This window comes from Tachypleus tridentatus, chromosome 2 (assembly GCF_004210375.1).
Source record: "Tachypleus tridentatus isolate NWPU-2018 chromosome 2, ASM421037v1, whole genome shotgun sequence".
Classification (NCBI taxonomy): Eukaryota; Metazoa; Arthropoda; class Merostomata; order Xiphosura; family Limulidae; genus Tachypleus; species Tachypleus tridentatus.
Window position 1 is genome coordinate 97,578,484 of NC_134826.1, and position 20,930 is coordinate 97,599,413.

The 20,930-nt window shown below is 31.5% G+C and overlaps 1 protein-coding gene across 4 annotated transcripts in view; it reads right to left on the reverse strand.

Annotated features, from left to right (window-relative positions):
• LOC143244652 (histone-lysine N-methyltransferase NSD2-like) overlaps nucleotides 1-20,930 on the reverse strand; it is a 57,828-nt gene that overhangs the window by 19,942 nt on the left and 16,956 nt on the right. For all 4 annotated transcript variants that reach the window (XM_076489727.1, XM_076489724.1, XM_076489726.1 and 1 more), the window contains exons 4-12: nucleotides 16,956-17,091; nucleotides 15,232-15,666; nucleotides 9,875-10,053; nucleotides 5,072-5,285; nucleotides 3,836-4,039; nucleotides 2,840-3,019; nucleotides 2,308-2,464; nucleotides 1,341-1,549; nucleotides 894-1,000 (exon numbers count right to left, since the gene is read on the reverse strand). In XM_076489727.1, coding sequence (XP_076345842.1) covers nucleotides 894-1,000; nucleotides 1,341-1,549; nucleotides 2,308-2,464; nucleotides 2,840-3,019; nucleotides 3,836-4,039; nucleotides 5,072-5,285; nucleotides 9,875-10,053; nucleotides 15,232-15,666; nucleotides 16,956-17,091 — 1,821 coding nt within the window. The remainder of the gene's footprint in view (nucleotides 1-893; nucleotides 1,001-1,340; nucleotides 1,550-2,307; nucleotides 2,465-2,839; nucleotides 3,020-3,835; nucleotides 4,040-5,071; nucleotides 5,286-9,874; nucleotides 10,054-15,231; nucleotides 15,667-16,955; nucleotides 17,092-20,930) is intronic.

Below are 20,930 nucleotides of genomic sequence, written 5' to 3' on the forward strand. Positions count from 1 at the left end.
AGATTTCCAAAATATTCAACAGTTTTTCTTCTGCCCATAGGTCATTCATTATTTTTCATAGTCTGCACAGCACCATAAGTGACAGTGTTCATTTGTGAATACTTATGACATGAACACTGTCATTCTTTATAGGGTTATGTGAGCAGAAAAACAGTGCACAAATTACCTTCAAACCATCATATATCAATGGTTTGTTCTTCTTCAGAGAACAAAAGAACCTAATAATCTGTTTGGAAAGTTCATTACAGGTTTCACTTTAGTCATCACTAAGGGCATTTGTACCATCTATGGAGGCTTCTGAAAGGAAGTTAAAAAGATGGTGTGTCCTGTTTGTTTGTTTTTGAATTTTGCACAAAGCTACTCAAGGGCTATCTGTGCTAGCCTTCCCTAATTTAGCAGTGTAAGACTAGAGGGAAGGCAGCTAGTCATCACCACCCACCACCAACTCTTGGGCTACTCCTTTACCAACGAATAGTGGGATTGACCGTCACATTATAATGCCCCCACGGCTGAAAGGGCGAGCATGTTTGGCGCGACAGGGATGCAAACCCGCGACCCTCAGATTAAGATTTGCACGCCTTAACATGCTTGGCCATGCCGTGGTGTGTCCTCTGGTTATTGGATCAATTACGAAACTGAAAGCAAACTTCCACTAAAGATATGAAAAATAATAATAATAATAATACTGACCAATTATGAACAGATACAAATATGGAAATTTATTAATGCCTTAACTCCTTCTTGGTAATCTTAACAAACTTTGTTGGTCCTTATTTACAAAGTTTTAACACAAAGATTATACCAGAATTAAAGGCACTTAAAGAATTTCTAACAAAAGCATTATGCTATACAAAAGGAAAATATGTTTACTAAAAACATCAGTCTTAATATACCTTTATATATTTGTAAGGTGGTGGTTTAGATGATTTCCCTGCTTCTAAACTGCGAGCCTCTCTGGCTATTCGCCATGTGTTAAAGGCTTCATTTGCCTCTTCTACAGCTGAAAAATAAAGACCAAACCAAAACTTTTAAATATTTTAAGACATATTGGAATGTTTAGCCATGGCAACAGAAAAAAATTCACCTACTGCACATAAAAATAAATTTACATGAAAATCTAAAGAAAGTGTGGGAAAACTGCAAATAGCATTAACATCCTAATTATATTGCTTTTAACCTAAACATATTTGTACTTTTAATGATTCTGTCCTAAACTCTACCCTCTTCATTTCATATCTTTACACTTCTGGTAATAATGGTTTAAAGTTGTGCTACATTAATTAAAGACAAATATTAAATTGTTTTAAAAAAATAAGTTTAATAACATCAAAAGGATGTACCTTTCAGAAACACCTTTGCCAGCTGTCGATAAGGGGCTTTCTCTTTGCTTCCCTTGTCTCCTTCTTGAAATAGAAAGACACGCCCCCTATGGGTCCAGTAGTACTCATGTGAGCCAAAAAATTTGATGGCAAATTCCCCAATGTCATGTTCTAGCTTCTGAATATTCAGTGGTACAGATGTTGGGTGGCATATTTCTGCTGGCCACCACCTGAAAATGAAAGTAACTGTCTATTTTATACACAGAAAGAAAGTTTAGGATATCATTTAAAGCATTGGCTTTTAACAAAAATTATAAGATTCAATCAGAAAAAAAGGAATTACCAGTTAGTAATTTGTTGTAATAACTGAAAGAATCTGTTTATTTCCTCATCTTTTAGAAACGAAATTGCATCTTGCATTTCTTTTACATTTTAAAGTTTTACTGTTATCAGATTTAGTTTTATGTTATCTATCCCTGAAGTGCCCCTAAATAAATACTGTCTATACACTTCTTTTAATTATAGTTCTAACTGCAATCTAAAACTTATTTTAAAACAAGTGTAACAGCTGCAGTAAATCCTATAAGGTTTCATTTTTAATTTGTGATTGGCTTCCTGGGAATATGTAACCAATACAGGCAAGATTAGTTAAAATATAAAAATAAGTAACCCTAAGCAGAAGTTTAGAATAGTAACGTAAAATTAGCTCTTAAATTCACCACCTTACCTGGGTTCTAAAATATGTTAAGGAAAAAAATCACATATCAATTCATTTCAATTTCGGTGAAGATTTATACGTTTACCAACAATGTTCTGGTAAGCATTCTTCCACAGCCACAAGAGAATACTACTGACACAGAAAAGTCTTAGCTCCTTAGCTTACTTAAACATCGTATAAGTGATTAACAGATATCTAGATTTTTCCAGCTTTATTATTATTATTAAATGGAGAAGTTTACAGAATTTTATGTTTCTTCTATGCACTTACCTATAAGGCCCCAATTTGACCCATATAATATCTCCATAACGAGGATGTTTTCTCATCTCACAGTCTTCACAAAAGTAACTGTCTTCAGGTGCTTTGATGTCCAGACATTCTGCATGAAATGCAGAAGGACATGACTCGCAGCAAATTAGGCTTCCCCCTTAAACATACAGGCAATATAGATTGTTTAGAAAAACATGTTAATCAGATGTAAAAGAACAGACTATAAAGTTATTTTTTAACACAAAAACAGGCTTTTCAAGTTTATGGGTTATAGCTACATTATGTAATGTAAATATAAAGGGATGTATAAATAATAATTAGATAATATAATTTTTTTGGCACTTTGATATCCATAATTCATTCAGAACCAAATTCTTTCATTCAACTCTTCCCTAATTTATATTTGTCATTTGTTCTCTTTTAAAGCCAGTGAGATAAGAAGTACCATACTTCAGAGATGCAATTTTATTAACATCTAGATAAAATTTAATAAGCATCATCTTGCTCTGTGCTCATCCTTTTTTTCCCATACCTACAGAACAGATGAAACACCAATTTACATTGACGTGGGTTTGATACTGCTTTCCTTTTTTTGGGTAGAAGTGATTTGCACAGATCATCTGTGTCGGACTAAGTGTTACTGATCCTGCAGCAATACAGCCGTCACCCATGTGATAGGCTGTTGGACACCGGATGCATCGAATGTATCGTGCTGGTGAAATATGTACACAAATTGATGATTAAAAACAATGAAATACTTTGATACAAACAGAAAATTATTATAATTTTAGTTTCAGACATAAACTGCCCTGTCAAAAATATCAACTATTTTTTTGAACATGTAATATGATCTATCAAGCAAGGTCCTCAAAAGAATTCTGGGAATATAAACAGATACAAGTTTTGTAGATAAATAGTGACAAAGTGTGTACTAGTTGGTGAAACTTTGTGAATATGAAAGAGATTATAAGCTACTGAAAGAAAATAATACTTAAAGTAGTTGCAACTACTTTTCAAGAAAAAATAAAACTCAATGAAATCTGAAACGATGTAGCACAACAAAATAAAAAAAATTACAAATTTGCTAAAACAGTCACTACAGTATAAAAAACTAGTTAATAATTATTACTTTCTTTGAATGTTTTGGTGTTATTAACTACTTCCTCAAAGTTGGGATAAATCATTAGTCATTCATGGTTCCTATGTCAGTTTAAATCTCTTAATATTATTTTAATCTATCTTTCATTATTCCAACACTTATATTTTATCTTGCATGTGTGTATGAGCTGGATATAGAAACAAAATTTAAGTATGCCCAACTGTAATCATAACCTGGTGTTTCCTTTCAGTACACACAACATTTTGGATTACTGGAAGTATTTAGGAAGTTATATTCTTTCTTCAACATTTTAACATGCTTAATCTAAAGCATATTATAGCTTTAATTAAAGTAGCAATTTTATTCTTATTAAATTTTTACTTCAGTTGACTTCCAACATTTTATCAACACTGATGAAACAATAAATACCTCGAGAGCTACGAGACTGTTTAGGATTGTCTGCAACACAAGAATGACAGGCATGTAAAGGGCAAGTCAAGCCACGTCCTTCGATTTTAGATGTTAATGGGTACTTCAACAAACATCTCTCATGATAAAACCTTCCACAAGTACTTATCAAACACTTTTGAACATTGTCTTCAGTTTCTTTGCATACAAAACATGTATGTTTTCCTGTGAAACAAACAGATAAACTTCTATTGTTCATCATCATAAAATTATAAAGTTAGAATGATAGAAAGAAATATGAACATTATGTATACAAAGCTTTACACAAGTGGAATAACAGAAAAGATGAAGAGCTAGAAACACTGAGAAAAACTGACATAAAATAACAAAGGTGTGATGAACAAAGACAAAAAACAGTGCATGACACAGGAAAAAAAGGGGAGCAAAAAAAAACAAGGATACAATATCAACCACAAATGAGTAGTGACAATTATTATAACACTGAATTACATAAAAAATGGGAAAATTAAGGAAGATAAGAATGGATAAAAATAAATTTAAACATGAAAAGTTAACATGGTCAAGTATTATAAAAAAAATGTAATGAAATTATTCTTACTTCATGATAAAACTGAAACTACAAACAGAAAACATCTTATTCCACCTGTTTCTGTTTCAAAAAATAAACAAAAACTTTGATATGTGTGTGAGTGTATATATGTATATATATATTAGTTGGTTAATTCAAGATAAAGAAATCTGGTAATTATAATATGCAAGATACTTAAGTGGAACATAAATCATCAATGCTATATATTCGTAAGTGCTGCCAGGGAGTGGGGTGAAAAAACAATTTAATCAAGCAGTGCAAAAACTACCTAGGGTGATGCTATATTTTTATATTTATACCCACCTTTTTTCTGCTGATGTTTTTTCAATCCAACATTAACCTTGCTATGAATCAATCCTGACAATACCCATTATAACACAAAAAATTATTTTCCCTTAGAGTAATTTGACTGTATGTTTCATCAAAAAGGTAGAGTCAACATACACCTTTTGAAGCTATACAGTCACTTATAAACTGAATTAGAAGAATGCAAGAAGCCAGAATGTCAAACCTGAAAATTATAATAATATCAACAAAAATAACTTTTTCTTGCTTATTCAGTGCAGTACATTTACATTAGGTTAAACAAAGCAGGATTAAACTCTTAGGTGCTTTTTGTTCTTTAAAAAACAACAATTTTGCTTCACCTGTTATGCACTCATCGCACATAAATGTTGAAGGAAGATGGGTTAAGCCAAGACATGATTGGTGAAAGCTCTGCAGACATGGTCCTTTACAGATGACAACATCACCCACTTTCTCACAGATTTGGCATACTCTTTCCTGTCGAACAATGGTGGCAATGATCTGCTCTCCATTCCCCAGTTCCTGGGCTACTGTATTACTATTGCTTTCAGACTCCTAGGAAAACATGGGTTATATTATTCATACAACATCTAGCAGTGTTCCTAGATGTAATGTGATTTGTCTTTTAATTCCCCACTTTCACTGTGAGACAATTAGAACTTTGTGAAATATAACTTTTAACAATCCCAAAGTGTTTAAACAACACAAACATTTCATAGGAGCAGCTGTATATTGTAGTCCTCTATCTTTTAATGAGCAAGAAAAAGAGACTAAAGTTGAGAAAAGAAAAATGACTGTTGACAGAAAGTGAGTCCAACAGCAGGAGAAGAGAAAGGTACACACAGAATCTCATGTGTGTGATAGTCAGTGGCAAGAAGAGGGAGAAGTGAGACTTCAGGCAGGATTAAAAAAAAAGAAAAAAGAGAGGATGGTCTGGAATCCAGAATAGTGAAAGGTCAGAAAATTGAGCTATACAAAGAATATTAATAAAGAGCAAGGGCATCTTCATGAAATTTTATAAATTACTAGTAAATATTATGAGGCTTCTGTAAAAAAAATAATCAATTTTTAAAATAAGTTTTAAGATGTTTCAATTAATGATTTGCTTGTGTATTTTTTCTTTTCAAATTATAACACCAATGACATGGTGAACCTGCACTCATGTTAACATATCCAATAGTATAAAACTGGCCTTTATGATGTTCAACTCTCTTAGCTTTGTACAAGTGGACCAGTATTTTGTAGAATACAGTCACATATTTATTATAATGCATTACATAACTATATAGATTATTTCTAATATTTACAAACAGATCTTTAAATTATTATTCTTAAATATATAAAAGTAAATAAAGAAATGAAGAAAAATACCTCTCTGCTTTCATTCTAATATAAAAAGGTTTTTCCCCTTTAAAAACTTCACAAAAGCATAGAAAACCATGTGGAAAACATTTTGAGCTTTGTGTTGGTCATAAACACACGTCACAGAACATAGTAAGTGCATGTAAGCAAGTATTTCCATAAATGGAAGAGGTAGGAGGAGAGGCTACCATGGATGATTCATCAAATATCATCCCAGAAAATAAAAAACATAGTTTTTGTTTCATAAGAAACTACAGACTTTGTATTTGGACATCTCAAATATCTAATCTGAAACAACTATCCATTCAACATACCATGCAACACCCAAAAATTGATATTTAGGAATTTATTCTAATAGTTAACTTAAGAGTGAATAATGTATAATATTAAGAATTAAATATACAATTTGATACTAATCTTATTGATAAACATTTATAAAATAGTAGTTCAATAAAATTTTGAATGTAAGTTTACAAACATGACACACCCTCTACCCCTACCCAGAGCAAGATGGTTAACTAAATCTATTGTATCATTGGTCTTTAGTTTGCTTACTTATTAAGTGGGTAAAAAGGATAAAACAAAGCATTTTATATAATTTTAGATCTAAAGAGGTCCACAATTCTTTAAAGAGCAGGGTAGGGCAGTTTTATCTAGGAATAAACTTTCTTTAATATAAAGTTCAGTCTGAAGACCCTACAGTAATGACAGAGAAATTGTTAGTTGAAATACTGCAACTATTAATTTACATGCTGAATAGATGAATGGCTGGTTATATTAGATACTCCTAAATGTTCATAAGCTTTAGTTTTCAACTGGTATTTTGTTTTGCCAATGCGCATAATCTTGCAGCCACTACATAAACCATGAACAAATAAATTTAAGTAGATGAACTTTATATTGAAATATGTTTTTAATGCAAAATCTAGGCTTGTATACTAGTCCGAGCTGAACATAAAAGGTAAGTTTTTTTAATAAAGAGGAGAGTTGTTTTTAATTTGTATAAATTGTGAATCCATTAACACTCTCAACATGGGCTTGGTCAACTTGACCAACCAGGCAACATTTTTGTGCTAGTTTAAAAAGTCTTTATAAATTTAAAGTTTCTAACTTTCAATATAGCATGTGTATCTTTATCAAATTTGGCAGTTTTTCACATATAAAAAATATTTTTAGTGAAGTATATTTAATAAACTAAAATAGAGACAAATATACTGGGTATTTGTTTTAAATAGTCCACATGCAAAGTAGTTTTCATGTTAACATTAAAAATACTTTTCCTCATTTCAAAATATCTATTATTTTCTAAATCTAATATCAAAAGTTACGGTTTGTCTGATAAATGCCAATTTTTATAGTGAGTAATTTACTTTTAATTTTATGCTTTTTTCAAGAAGTGGTGGATAAAATAGAAAGGAGAATATATCTAAAGAAAATGTGTCACACTAGGGGAAATTCAGGATTAAAAAAATTCCTTGTAGAATTAAAACTTAAAATTTATATACTATTAAAATATGAATTACTGATTAAGATTTTATGCTATATTTATTGATAAAAAAGTATTTTAATAAAATTTTGAACATAACACTTTGTATCATGCTCAGTAAAGAATACCCAGGATTATGTGTTTTCTTATAGCAAAGCCACATTGGGCTATCTGCTGAGCCCACTGAGGGGAATCGAACCCCTGATTTTAGTGTTGTAATTCCATAGACTTACCGCTTTACTAGTGGGGGGACATGTGAGCAGATTAAAAGAAGAGATAAGAAGGGGAAAGTTAGGAATTTTCAATCACCAGACATTGTGCACACTATTCTGCTAAAAAATAATATTGTTATTAATCATACAAAGCATATTTTTACAGTCTTAAATTTTATTTGGTTACAGAACCATAAAACAGAAAATCAGACCCCCTCTTGCAATGCCCACCTGTCACACCCTCTAATAAATTCCTGGTAGTTCTTTCTGATACTTAATACCCTATTATTTATAACCATTAAAAAGCCAAAGTTTTAACCAATCACACAAAATATTATATTACATTGTTTTCTTTACAAAGAATTGTTTATTTTGCTTAGAATTAAAAAACTTTACTTAAGGAAATAAAATAATATTTATTATAGTAGTACTATTAGTATAAAAAAGTAATGTTACATTCCATCAGCAGTTAATAGTAAAAAAGAAAAGAAAGAAGCTCAGGCAAATAATAAATTTCTTGTTTTTAATGTGTATTCTTTATCTATTACTACAAAATTAACTAAATTTAAAAACTAGAAAAATTTTAGGTTACATATGATAAGGTAAAATAAAGAAAAATCTTTTTATGAGGTAGACTCATATGAGCACCTCGCAAACAGTGTTTCAAGAGCATAACAAGATCTATACATTTATTAAGTAATTTACAACTTGTGTCATAAGATTATTAGTTGGTCTTGGTTCAGAGAGATAAAACAAAATAATTTAATAATTTTAGTAGAAAAGATTTCTAATGTTATGACTTTTAGGCTACTTAAGATAAATAAATGTAGTATGTTACAATAAGATATTCTAGAAATAAGAAAAGTGCAATTATGATTTATTTTATATGTATTTTTTATGGTAGTTACAAGGTTTGACTGATCTTATATAGAGTTAGGGTGGAGGAAAATGCATATAAAATACAGGTTTACTGTAAAAAAAAACATTAACAATTTACTTAGGAAGTTGTAGAGGTTAAACAAATAGAATTTTATAATTTTTAAATGAAGAAAAGTTTTAATTTTGACTCCACATATTCACAACAAATTTTAATAAAAATATGTGCTTAAAAATCTGATTTTTTGTATAAAAAAGATTCTCGCAAAATTTTGTGAATATACAACAATCACATGAGAAGTTATACTATCAAAACTATAAAGATCAATTTGGGATCATAAACTCAGTGAACTCAACTAAGTTTGCAGCAAAAACATTAACGTTACTTTTAAGAGAACATGGTGTTAAATAGCAGTTTTTCTAATTGTTATTGTTTCATTATGTTACAAGGTACTATGTTAAATAAATGTATCATTAAACATAAACCAGCATTCTTTTTGAATAGGAAGAGAAATATGGTAAATATTTATTTTTGATGTTAGAATTTACCAAAGTTTTTCTCACACATTCAAAGCTGGAACAGAAGATAGTTGCAAAGCATGTAGTTATTTTAAGGTACAGAGTTGAATAAGTTGGTGCATTTTCATGAAGTATTTGAATTTGCATTTACTATCTCACTTAGATATTTTGAACAAGCAAGTTGATTTTACATAAATATTAGTATTGTTAGACAGGTTCAAACATCACTAATAACACAGACTTACCTTAAACTATGACAGTGTATAAATATTAATGAAAGAAGTAAACTAAGCTTAAATTGTTATTGCTGAGATGACTGGATGTTGAATTATTTTTTATCAGATAATATTTAAGAATGAAACAACAACATTATTTACCAGATAAGTGGTGACACACAGCTCATGGCAATAGCTACATGGGGAAGTTGGATGCTATGCTGCTAAATATTTTTTTAATGACATAATTTTCAGTGGTGAGCTAAGTTCACATTCCAGGGAAGGAAATTACATGAAAAAAGGAATAATTATTCCTAATTTTAGATACATACACAAAACTCAGAATCAGGATTTTGAAGAACACTGTAACCACATCACATTTTTTTAAAAATAAATACAAAGCATAATTTGTTCATTATTTTGTTAGCTAATAGTTTTTTTTTCTTTACATGTATCAAACAATATTGATCCTACCTGTTTTTCTACTGTATCTTTAATTTCCATGTCTTTTTCTGGTATTTTTCCATGATAATCTATGGACTTGACTGTATGTTGCATTTTTGTATTATATCTTCTGTATGCAGTCTTTGACGTACTACCTTTTATTTTTTTCATTTTATTAAGTTTTTTTTTCAGCTTGAAATCTTTAATGCCTGAAAAGAAAATGAAGGTTTCAAATAATTAGTCTGTAAAATCCTACAAAAGCAGTGTTCACAGTCAATATACTTTTTAGTAACCCATTCACTCTACTTGAAAAAGAAAATTTGATGAAAAGGAATCCACTGAGATAATAATATTATGAAAAGGTAATGAAGAAAAGTTATAATTTCTTTTTTTAAATCTAAAATGTATTTTCAATAATACTTAACTTTTCTCATACTACAGCTATCACTCAACTGTTTGAGTTTTTTTTTCTTTCACCCATCTAAACACTGGTCTCATTTTTTTCTCACTTACTCCAGTTTTTTTACTCCCCACTTAATTGTCCTTTACAGTACCTGTCTCTTACACACTCTCCACTTATGTTAATGCACCCTCTATCTTGTTACTGTGTATATAATTATGTCCTTCACTTTTATGAGACTGACCTAATCCACAGTCTCAAACTAGATCTTAGTGGGAAAGAAGAGCAGAAGTGTGTGAACAGGGGGAAGTATTATTGGAAATACATTTTATATTTAACAAAATGTTAACTTCCAAACCATACTTACTTCCTCTCACACTACAGCTAGAATCCTGCATTGATAAATTGAAGAAGCCAGTGAAGGCATTATCTATACAGAATGCATCTGCATAGATCATGGTTGTGCCAATAAAATATCAGTACCCTAGTGAGAGAACTGCACTTCATTCAGAACAGGTATGCTCTTCACCCAGAACCTAAATCATGCACTGTAGATGGAAATTGACAGGCCCTAATTAGGTAGCTGAGGCGCAGTATTTGGGGTTGGAATTATATGGCCATTGCTCCTACAACACACATTAATGGCTAGGACATTTGGACCACAACATATATGTGTTGTGAATGGATTGCAACTTGTAGTTATAGAATGATGCATTCTGAGCCACTAGAATCATGAAAAGAAGGTAAGCAACACCAAAGTTGACAAACCTTTTCCTCAACCTGAAGAAGTTCAAAAGGTAACACTTCAAACTCAGAATGACAGGATCATGTATGCCATACTCAACTTGAAAAAACAGAACTTATGTGGTCTGAAATTATGAACACATTCTCACTGGGCAAGGTATATTCCACTGCCAGAATTATGGGAAGGAGGTGCAACAAATGGTGTTCAACTAAAGACCCAGGATGGGATTACTCTGTATTCAGAATTACAAGGAGACAAGGGGCCCTCTTAAAAGAACAATGTATTGAGCCAATACTGATCAAGAACAAGGGCCATGCTCAACCCAACCAGTTAGATAAATGAATGAAAAGGAATTATCTCCTCCCTTGCTGTAGGTAGAATGATAAAGCATTCTGTGCACATGCAGTACAAACAACTCCGAATAGTGATGTCTGCACACCACCACCAACAAAAATTGTGTGTATTTGGACTTGATACACAGTTAGTGAGGCTAAGGAGTCAAATGGATGATGCAAAAGAACATATAACATATTATATCCCAGTTATATAACTACAATGGTCATGTGAGATGAAGGATCTAAAATGGCTTGAAAAGAACAGAGCGTGCTGGGTACTCAAAGAATTTCCACCTCTTGGGTTTCTCAGAATAGTTTCTCTTACAGAGAGCGATTGTGAAAGATGCAAAACCATAATAAAAGAGCTAGGTTAAAAACTGAGCTCTAGTTCGTAAGTCTGGACAAAGTGGGTTCAAAACTCCTCACACTACATCATTCTCAATAGGTGTGTCATTTCTGCTGATAAATGTTCACTGCAGGATGACAAAGAGTCTAAGATAAGAACATGGCAACTTTAGAAGTTAAACCTGAATGATGTGTGAAGGACCACATAACCTCCATGCATGATGTCTGAGCTTCAGGATGGATGCTGTAAGATGTTGAATCATGGCTGCTACAAAAGGAACAGTGAAACAGGAGAGCTCTTTTGAAGATACTGCAGAAGCAAAAACCAAGTTGCCTGCCATCAAGTTCATCACCTTTAGTATGTGAAATGTTAGTAGGATAATATGATGGGAGTGAGTAGACTATAAAAGATCCAAGGTTCAAAAACAAAAAGACTTGAACTGAATGATTTCCTTGATGGGAAATGTGCGACAATACTGGAGAATTGTTGGAGTGAAGCATGATGACTTTGGTCTTCATACTTCTAGAACTTAAGATAAGATATTGCCCTTTGAGCAACAAGAAATTCTAAAATATTTATATGGAAGAAAGCCTTGTTGTCTGTCCATAGGCCTTGGAATTCCTGATTGCTGAGATATGCATCCCATCCTTAAAACAAGGCACTTGTGAAAATTTGGAGCATTGAATGAAGTGGTACCAGAAGAACACCAATTATAGTATTGTTCTGATCTAAGCACCATTCAAGATTGAAGATGTTGATCCTGAATAAGGAAATTGGAGAATCCAGCAGATTGCTCTTCCTGATCTACTGGTCACATACAGACAACTGAAGGGATCTTGTCCCAAAGAAGTGAGAGAAATTCATGTGATGACCACATCTAGAAAAGAAAATGTGAGGAAGAGTTGGACTGTCCCATACTGTCCCACAGTATGAAGCTGGATGGAAGTCAGCTGAACCTGACTGAGATAGGTGTCAAAAAGACACACAGATGAATGAACTGTTATGTTGGAGTGAGAAAGACATCTCAGTTATGGTAAGAAATCCTGTTTTGGTTGCTTTGGAAAGCAATATCTGGGTGTGATATTCTGCCAATTGATGGGATTGTGTAAACAGTAACTGGACGTCCATGGAATAGTGTGTGTGTGTGTGTGTGTGTGTGTGTGTGTGTGAGTGGAGCCAATGCTAGTCTGAAGGGCAGAATCTTCAACTACAGTACCAGATTCTTGTGCATAAAATGCAGATGTTGGTGGTGGGATGACTTTATTAAAGGAATATGCAGGTAGGCATTGGTGACACTGAACTGTACCATCCATAGTTCTGGTGAAAAATACCCATGCAGAATAAGGAATGACTATTGGGAACTTTGGACGAGCTAAGAATTGATTTATACAATAAAGATTTTTGATTAGATGCCATTCTACCATCTTCTTGGGCACAAGAATGAGATGGAAATGAAATCTATTATGAACTGAAATGACTCTTTCCACTTCCTCTTTGACCAACAAGTCTCCAGTAGCCATGGAAGGTAGTGCTGAAATCCAAGGACCTTTGGAAGGCAGAAACACTACAGGTTGAGATGATAATGGAGGTGGAGATGTGATGTGAATAATTAATCTTGTCACAAAGACCCATAGCACCATTGAATCTATGGTAAAGGTTTTGCACATGTCCAGAAATTCTTGGAACTAAGCCCCCACAGGGCCCAAAGGCACATGGTAGTCACCTCTACTGCAGGCAGTGTTCCCACCAAGCAGAGGAACTTTTTGGATATGGATGGAATCTATTCTTGATAACAATGAACTGAAAGGCTGATGACAAAGGTTGGGGCAATCAAATAAGGGTAGAAATATGATCATATATAGGAGCCAATTACAACAGGAATGAATGCAGATTGGAGACAACTGTTGAAACCAAAGAGCAGATAAGAAGGCCTCACACAATTCATGGAGGGCAGCAACATACCAGCTAAGAGACTAGGGAAAATGCACAAGTTGACAGTCAAACCAACGTAGATGCTAACAACAGTCCCAACTCATCACCATAGTAATCTGGTGATCACTGAGAGGCTTCTAAAAAAAAGGTGTAGGGAGGTAAATATCTTAGCACCATAGTTGGGGTCAGACAAATCCTAGAAAACAGCAGATTCCATTCTGGAACCCCACATATCCAGGAATAGTTCTATTCTCTGAGAGTCAAAATATGCTTCCACCTGGTGGTGGTAGGTGAAAGTATGTTGTTCTGACAAACATGGTAGACAAAACATAGCTGTCCCTACATTTAACTGAGCTTTAAACCTTCCTACTATTAATGAAGTTGCAACATGAAAGCAACTGGGAAAATACCCAAAACATCATGCACTTATTTATGAACAGAAGAAAAGGAGTTTGAGGTGGCTGAATGAAACTGGTCTTATAAGAAGCCAAGCAGAGTAAGGGAAGGCACTGGAAAAGGCAAATCTAGAATCTCTGTAGAATGTTTAAGATTGCCTGCAAGTGCAGCCTCAGTGCACCCTCTATTTCATAAACAACATTAGATATCACAAGTGAGATACAACCCACAGTGCTGCATACATTAATCATGGAACATGTGCCATAAATCAGTTTTCTGAACAAAAAGTGTTTTTTTTTTTGAAAATAAAAAAAAGTAAAAAAAGAACACTCAAAGAATCTTTAATGGGTGTAATATAGAGAAACCTGTTAATAAACAGTTTGTCTAGAAAAAGTGGCAATAGTTTCTGAAGGTTCTTAACTAAGATAGAGGGTGCATTGACTTAGATGCAAGATGTTAAGAGAAAGATATTGTCAAGGGAAAGTTAAATAGGGGATAAAAGTCTGGAACAAGTAATTAACAAATCAGACCAATGTTTAGATGGGCAAAGTAAAAGAAACACTAGCAGTCAAGTAATAGCTGCAGTGTGAGAGGAGTTAAGTATTATTGGAAATACATTTTCAATTTTAGAAAATTATACTTTCAAATAGCATATTTTCATTTCAGACAATTTTTCACCAACTCTCAGTTTCTCAGGACAAAGAATATTAGTAAATTATTGTTAAAACTATTAGATCTCAAAATAGTCATTACTACTTTGATCCTAACCAGGCTTTCCTTGAAAGTGGCAAAAATAGTTGATTTTAATAAATCAAAGAGAATTTTATTTTGTTTAAATCCTAGCAAGCTACATGTAATTTACAAGTACTTTTTTAATAAACATTTAAATAATAAATAAAAGATAAAAGTTGTGATGTTTAATTACTTGACTATATTGTAAGATCATATATGCAATTATCAAGACAGTCTTTTAAAGTTTGGAAGAGGCTATATGATATGCTTCATTATGTAATAGTTCAGAAAAACTTATGCAATATTCTAATAGAATGAAATAAATTAAAAAAACACATTTCAGCCTTCAAAGAATCACACCTTTGAAGTGTTTAATTTACAATGCATTGTACTATTTGATAAATGAATTCCAGTTTTGCATTTACTATATTAACATTAAAAAATCACAAAAAACAACAATCTTTTTACATTTTATAAATAATTTTCTCTTCACAAACCTACTTCGTATTTTCATTTTATTATCCCCAGAGATATGCCCATTGGTCAGTTTTCCCACAGTGAAACGAGATTTGTATCTAGCTTTCTGCATGTCAGTCATAAGAGCCCATTCTTGCTGCAGTAAATCTTCAAGTGCTGCACTACTCAGGTCTGGATGTTGCAGCTGTTTCTCATGCAAATGTTTTTTACAAAACACAAAAAAACTTCCCCTTTCACGAGCTTTTGAAGAAGTCTTTACATTATTTTGTTTTTTTTTTGCTTTTCTATCTTCAGTTGCTCTTTGTCCTTGAATTTTAGAAGAACAAACTTTTTTGTTTCTTTTGGCAGTTCCTTCTTTGGGTTGTTTATGTTTGAGCTTTTCTTTAGGAGAACATTTATTGCTATGTGTTTTTGCTTTTCCATTTTTGATTACTTGACTGCTTTCTATTTTGCATTTACCTAAACCAAAACAACATAATTTTAATACTAAAAATGTAAAACACTTGTTGACATCTCTCAATAATTTTTGGTATGAAAAACACACACACACACACACACAAAAGCTCTCTGTCTAAATAGTGGCTAGTCAAATAAACAAGTTACATTTTTAAATATTTAAGAAATCTCACAACTTCTTAGTAAACTTTAAAAAATCCAAAACTATTAGGTAATTTAAATATCAAAGGGGAAAAAAAAGAAAAGAAAAAAGAAGTGAGGAAACTGTGATACTTTGTAAGGAATGGCTGAGAGCAAAAAAAGTTTTTAACTATTAGATATAATTATATTAATCTAACATAATCATCACTCAATTTTAACAAACTGTTGATTAATGATTCAAGTTTACAAGTAAAAATTGGAAATACAACAATAAATTGTGAGTATACATTTCAAAAGGAAGATTCAAAGATCCTTATAGTTGTGTATCAATACAACTTATGATAAATGCACTTCAGTCATTTATATTGTAAGATTATGTGTGCAAAAGGTTACTATAATCACAATTAATATTATTTTTGTGAGCCCCATTGAACTGCATGACATATACAGGCTAAGTATAAGAAGAAATGGATAACGCAAGATAATATTTTCAACTTATTTAAATTATTGCAAAGCCAATTAGCACGTGCATCAACTGGTTAATTTCTCATCATACAGTCTCTAATGCAATCATGGGCCTATTGGTTTCTAATGCTTCATTAGCTTACGGCATTTAAACCAGTTGTAATAATAACATACTTTTATTTATTTTCATATATGACACTAACAGTAGTTGGGTACTATGGACTTTATCAGTCCAGGAGCTCATAGCCTAAATATATCAGTTTCCATACAAATGAAACACATTTAACTTTTGTGAAATAACTAAAATAAAAACACTGTTACAAGTAATTAAAATAAGTTTCAATGTTTTAAAGCCTGAAACAGATGACTTGTAAATAAAAGCAAGACATAAATGTGTGTGTGTGTAACATACTTTAATAAAACAATTAATCATGAAACAGCTAATTATAAAGAAGAAAATATTGTTGCTATTAGAAGTTCCATCTTTTCTGGAGGGGAGGGAGGGAGAGTTAACATCCATATCCCAGCGCCACAAAAATAAAACAATAAAAAACATCCATCATATTGAAAAGTTTGGAAGAATGACTTACAAGAAAATACTAAACAAGATATTATTAATTATAACTTTGCAGCCAAACACTTGAGGGAATCATGTTGTCATTAGTGACAAGTTTATCAATACATACCTACGTCTGCAGCATTCTTTTTTGACTTTGGCATCACATACTGAAAAGTCAGTTCTTGCTTTCGTTCAGCTCTGGTCATTTTTAAAGCATCTTCTGCTTCTTCTACAGCTAGTTCCCATGCTTTCTTTCTAGCAGGCTGTATGAACATTAAAACTATTTCCATTAACAACTTCATGTTTACCTGGTCAATAGCTTTTCCTGTTATTCAAACTAATTACAATGTTTCAAATTATAATCACATTATCAGTTTCAAGTAAACACACAGTTGTACTCATACATACACCACATACTAAATAAAAAAACAATGAGGAGAATTAAATACTCACCCTAACTAAACAATGTAACACTTGATTGGATTTCCTAAATATCAGTGTTTTACAATTTTAGAAATGGGAAATATGAAGTTAAAAAGAAACAAACAACAATCACTGATAATTACTACCTACAAATACATTATAATAAAATGATTTCAGAACCTTACTACTTCCTTGTTGCCAATATTGCCATTTCCAATCTTATATTTAGACTGAATTTAAAATAATTACAACTTAAATTCTATAAAACGTGTTTAAGAATGAAAGTATTGTTTATTATTTTATTAATTTTCATTTTAAAAAAATTCAATTCTGGATTGATTTTAAATTTATCTCCAGATAATATTGAATTCTCAATTTTTGTGTTGATTGTAAAGATTGAGTTGTTAGGATGTATTAAAAGTTTCATATACAAAAAATATTATAAATTACTCATACTGTCTGTTTATTATATGACTTCCAAATACTCTCACAAGTTTTACAGCCAATCTTTATGTTACATTTTCTAAGTTTAACTGCATCATATAAGCTCAGACAGTCAGTTGATTTCATACTAGTGCAGAGGGTTGTGTACATTATATGAAAGCATTTTTAAAATGCAAATTCTCAAATTACATGAGTATCACAGGCAATAAAAAATTAAAATGGCATGTAACAGAACTAAATTTTGAGCTTATTTGGCATTTTGTAGGTAGTATACCACCAAAAATGTACCACTTTTGGAAATAGCATGTAACAGCTCTTTCTGATACAAAATGTTTATACACACAGTATATCTTTAGTTTTCAACAACTGGATATTCTGTGTAATTCACAGCATTAAAAAACAAAGGAATATTGTTAGCTTACATCACAGATTCGACAAGGTTCGTTCCAGTTATGGTAATTAATGTGCTGCATCTTATAACAGATATGAATCCATGAACACAAAATGTATTGGTAAAAGCCATCCACATTTTCTAGGCAACAGCATACAAAATAATTGGGAAAGATATCTACTTGGAACAGAGATTTAAATTGTATATACACAAGTTGCTTCAATGATACACTTCTAACCATTGCACACTTTAAGTAGCTGCAGAATGAAATAAATATTTATACTATTCCACAAGATGGTATATAACTCTCAAGAAAGGTCTTTACAAAAATGAAGCCAGTTGATGAAACAGTTTTAGGTTTTTCTTGCATGATCCTAAGATTATGCAGTTTTAGAAATATATGACAATTTTAAATTCTTCTGTTATTTATAATAATGTAGTTATATGCACTCAGAATTAAAATAGTTCACAAGCAATACGATTTTCATTTTGAATATAAAAATGCTATATATTATCTTATAGTTTTCAAATTTCTTTTGTATAATTTCTTGGACCCCCTAAATGAATATCAAATGTTTTTTTAAAGTAAATGTTTATATTTTATTTTCCACTTTCTCTATTATATTATTAACATCAATGTACAGTGCAATTAAATAACATTTAAGAAATGGAAAGATGTATATACCTTTGAAATGTTTACAGACTGTTTTGTAATTGTCTTTTTTCTCATATGCATAATTTTGTGTCTGTCTTTTCACTTATAGTTTATTTTCAAGTTTTCCTTCCAATTATTGATTCAAATATGCAAACCTGTTCCCAATGAGACCTCATGGCTGTAATAGTTATTAAAGGGCAAAGTTAATCTACAAACTCTTTCACTAACACTTTCACACACGAATGATGCCATTTTGCTTAGACATTTCCACAAGCCAAACTACATCAAGTTAAATATATACAATCAAAAAATTTTCAAATATGCATTTATAAACACAAGTGATAAATAACTAATTAAAATATAAATGTTAAAACCTGAATACAATCTAATTGTTTAGCAAAGTAATACATATAAGGCAAGAAACACTGCCAAATACTAGGTACACTTTAAGAGAACAATGAACTGTACTTCTTTTCTGTTTCATACTACAAATCCATTCACTGGTAGAACTGAATAGTGAAAAATCTCTTTTTATTGGTAGTAACTATGTCCTTCAACTACAAACTGTCACTTAGCAACATGGATTTGACTTTGAAAAATGATTTGAAATTTACCAAACACTAATGAAAAACAAGTGGAACTTCAATTTGACCTTGTATGCCAATAGCTTTATTGTATTCTCAAGGTATTATATATAATAGCTCATAAAGTTTAGACTTGTAACCACGACTTGTTCACGACAGCAAAACCTGCAGTTTTAATTTGTTTTAAATTTTCCTTTCAAAATAAAAGGAATAAAACTTAGATAATATAAAAGTTATAAAATACTTTATAATAGTAATTTCATTAAAATACATTTATATTAAGGTGGTTTAATTAAATTTTAATATAACTGTGAAATGTACAGAAGGGGTTTAAAAATGCTGAAATTGATACAGGGTTAATACAATATACTCAACATCTATATAGGACCTATCTAAGAGTGGTTAGCTTTATATAGAGATCTGCCAGCATAGCACAGATGGAATACACATAACTTACATCTTATATTCTGGAAGTTCTTGTGGATTAAACAATCACTTTTGTCAATGGTAACTTTTATAAGACAGTTATTAGGTTATTTTGTAATGAGTAATTTTATACCAGTGCCTATAAACCCTGCATCACAAAAAGCCAGCCTACAAAGTTAATGTATTATATTAAAGAAAGAAGTTACTGGAGCTTAACCCCACCAAGATGGGTCTTACTATGATCAGGGGTCAAACGCTATGCCACCACATTTGTAAACTTACATTTAAAATTTTATTGAACTACCACTTTGTGAATGAATATCAATAAGGCTGGTATAAAATAGTAAATTTAAAAAATCTTAGGTATCAACTTTTGCATGTACATGGTATGTTGAATGAAGCATTGGTTCAGATTAGATGTTTACAAAGCCCAAATACAAACTCTACAATTTCTTACGAATTAGAAACTTGGTAATGATGAGAAACTCACTTTATTTGTTAACCTGGAGATGACCTAAAAAGGTCAAAACATTGTTTTCTGCTTTATTTTGGTAAGTGTTAATATCCACACTAGCCAGCTTGAAATACAAGTTAGAAACTTAAATTACTAATACTGATAAGCTAAAATATAAGAACCTCCTATCTTTTCTATATTCTGAAATATTATTATTATTATTATATATATATATATATATATATATACACACACACACACAACGAATCAACCTAGATGCCCTCCCTCTTATATGTGTATAACCAATCAAAAATTCATGTCCCCCGAGTGGATTTTTTTTGTGTCTCTGCAAAGTATTTCTGTGGGTTGTTATTTATTATTAAGCACAAACCTACACAGAGCTGACTATCTGCACTCTACCAACCATGGATACCATAACCTGGTTTCTAGTAGTTTAAGTCTACAAACATTCTGCTGAGCCACTGGGGAACATTTACATGGGAAATCCTTCGTTTTCATCTTAGATTTCATATAGTAAGGTAAGACATCATTAAGCTCAAAACATCATATTTTTTTTAGACCCAAATACAGCTTAGTTACTAAGCCTGATAAAAGTTAGTGGAATTCTGTAGTACTGATATGTTAATTTATAATTTTTTTTTTGCTACAAAATGCATATATAAGGCCTAAAAATTTTGTTTCACATCCTTCTCTTGTGAAACTTG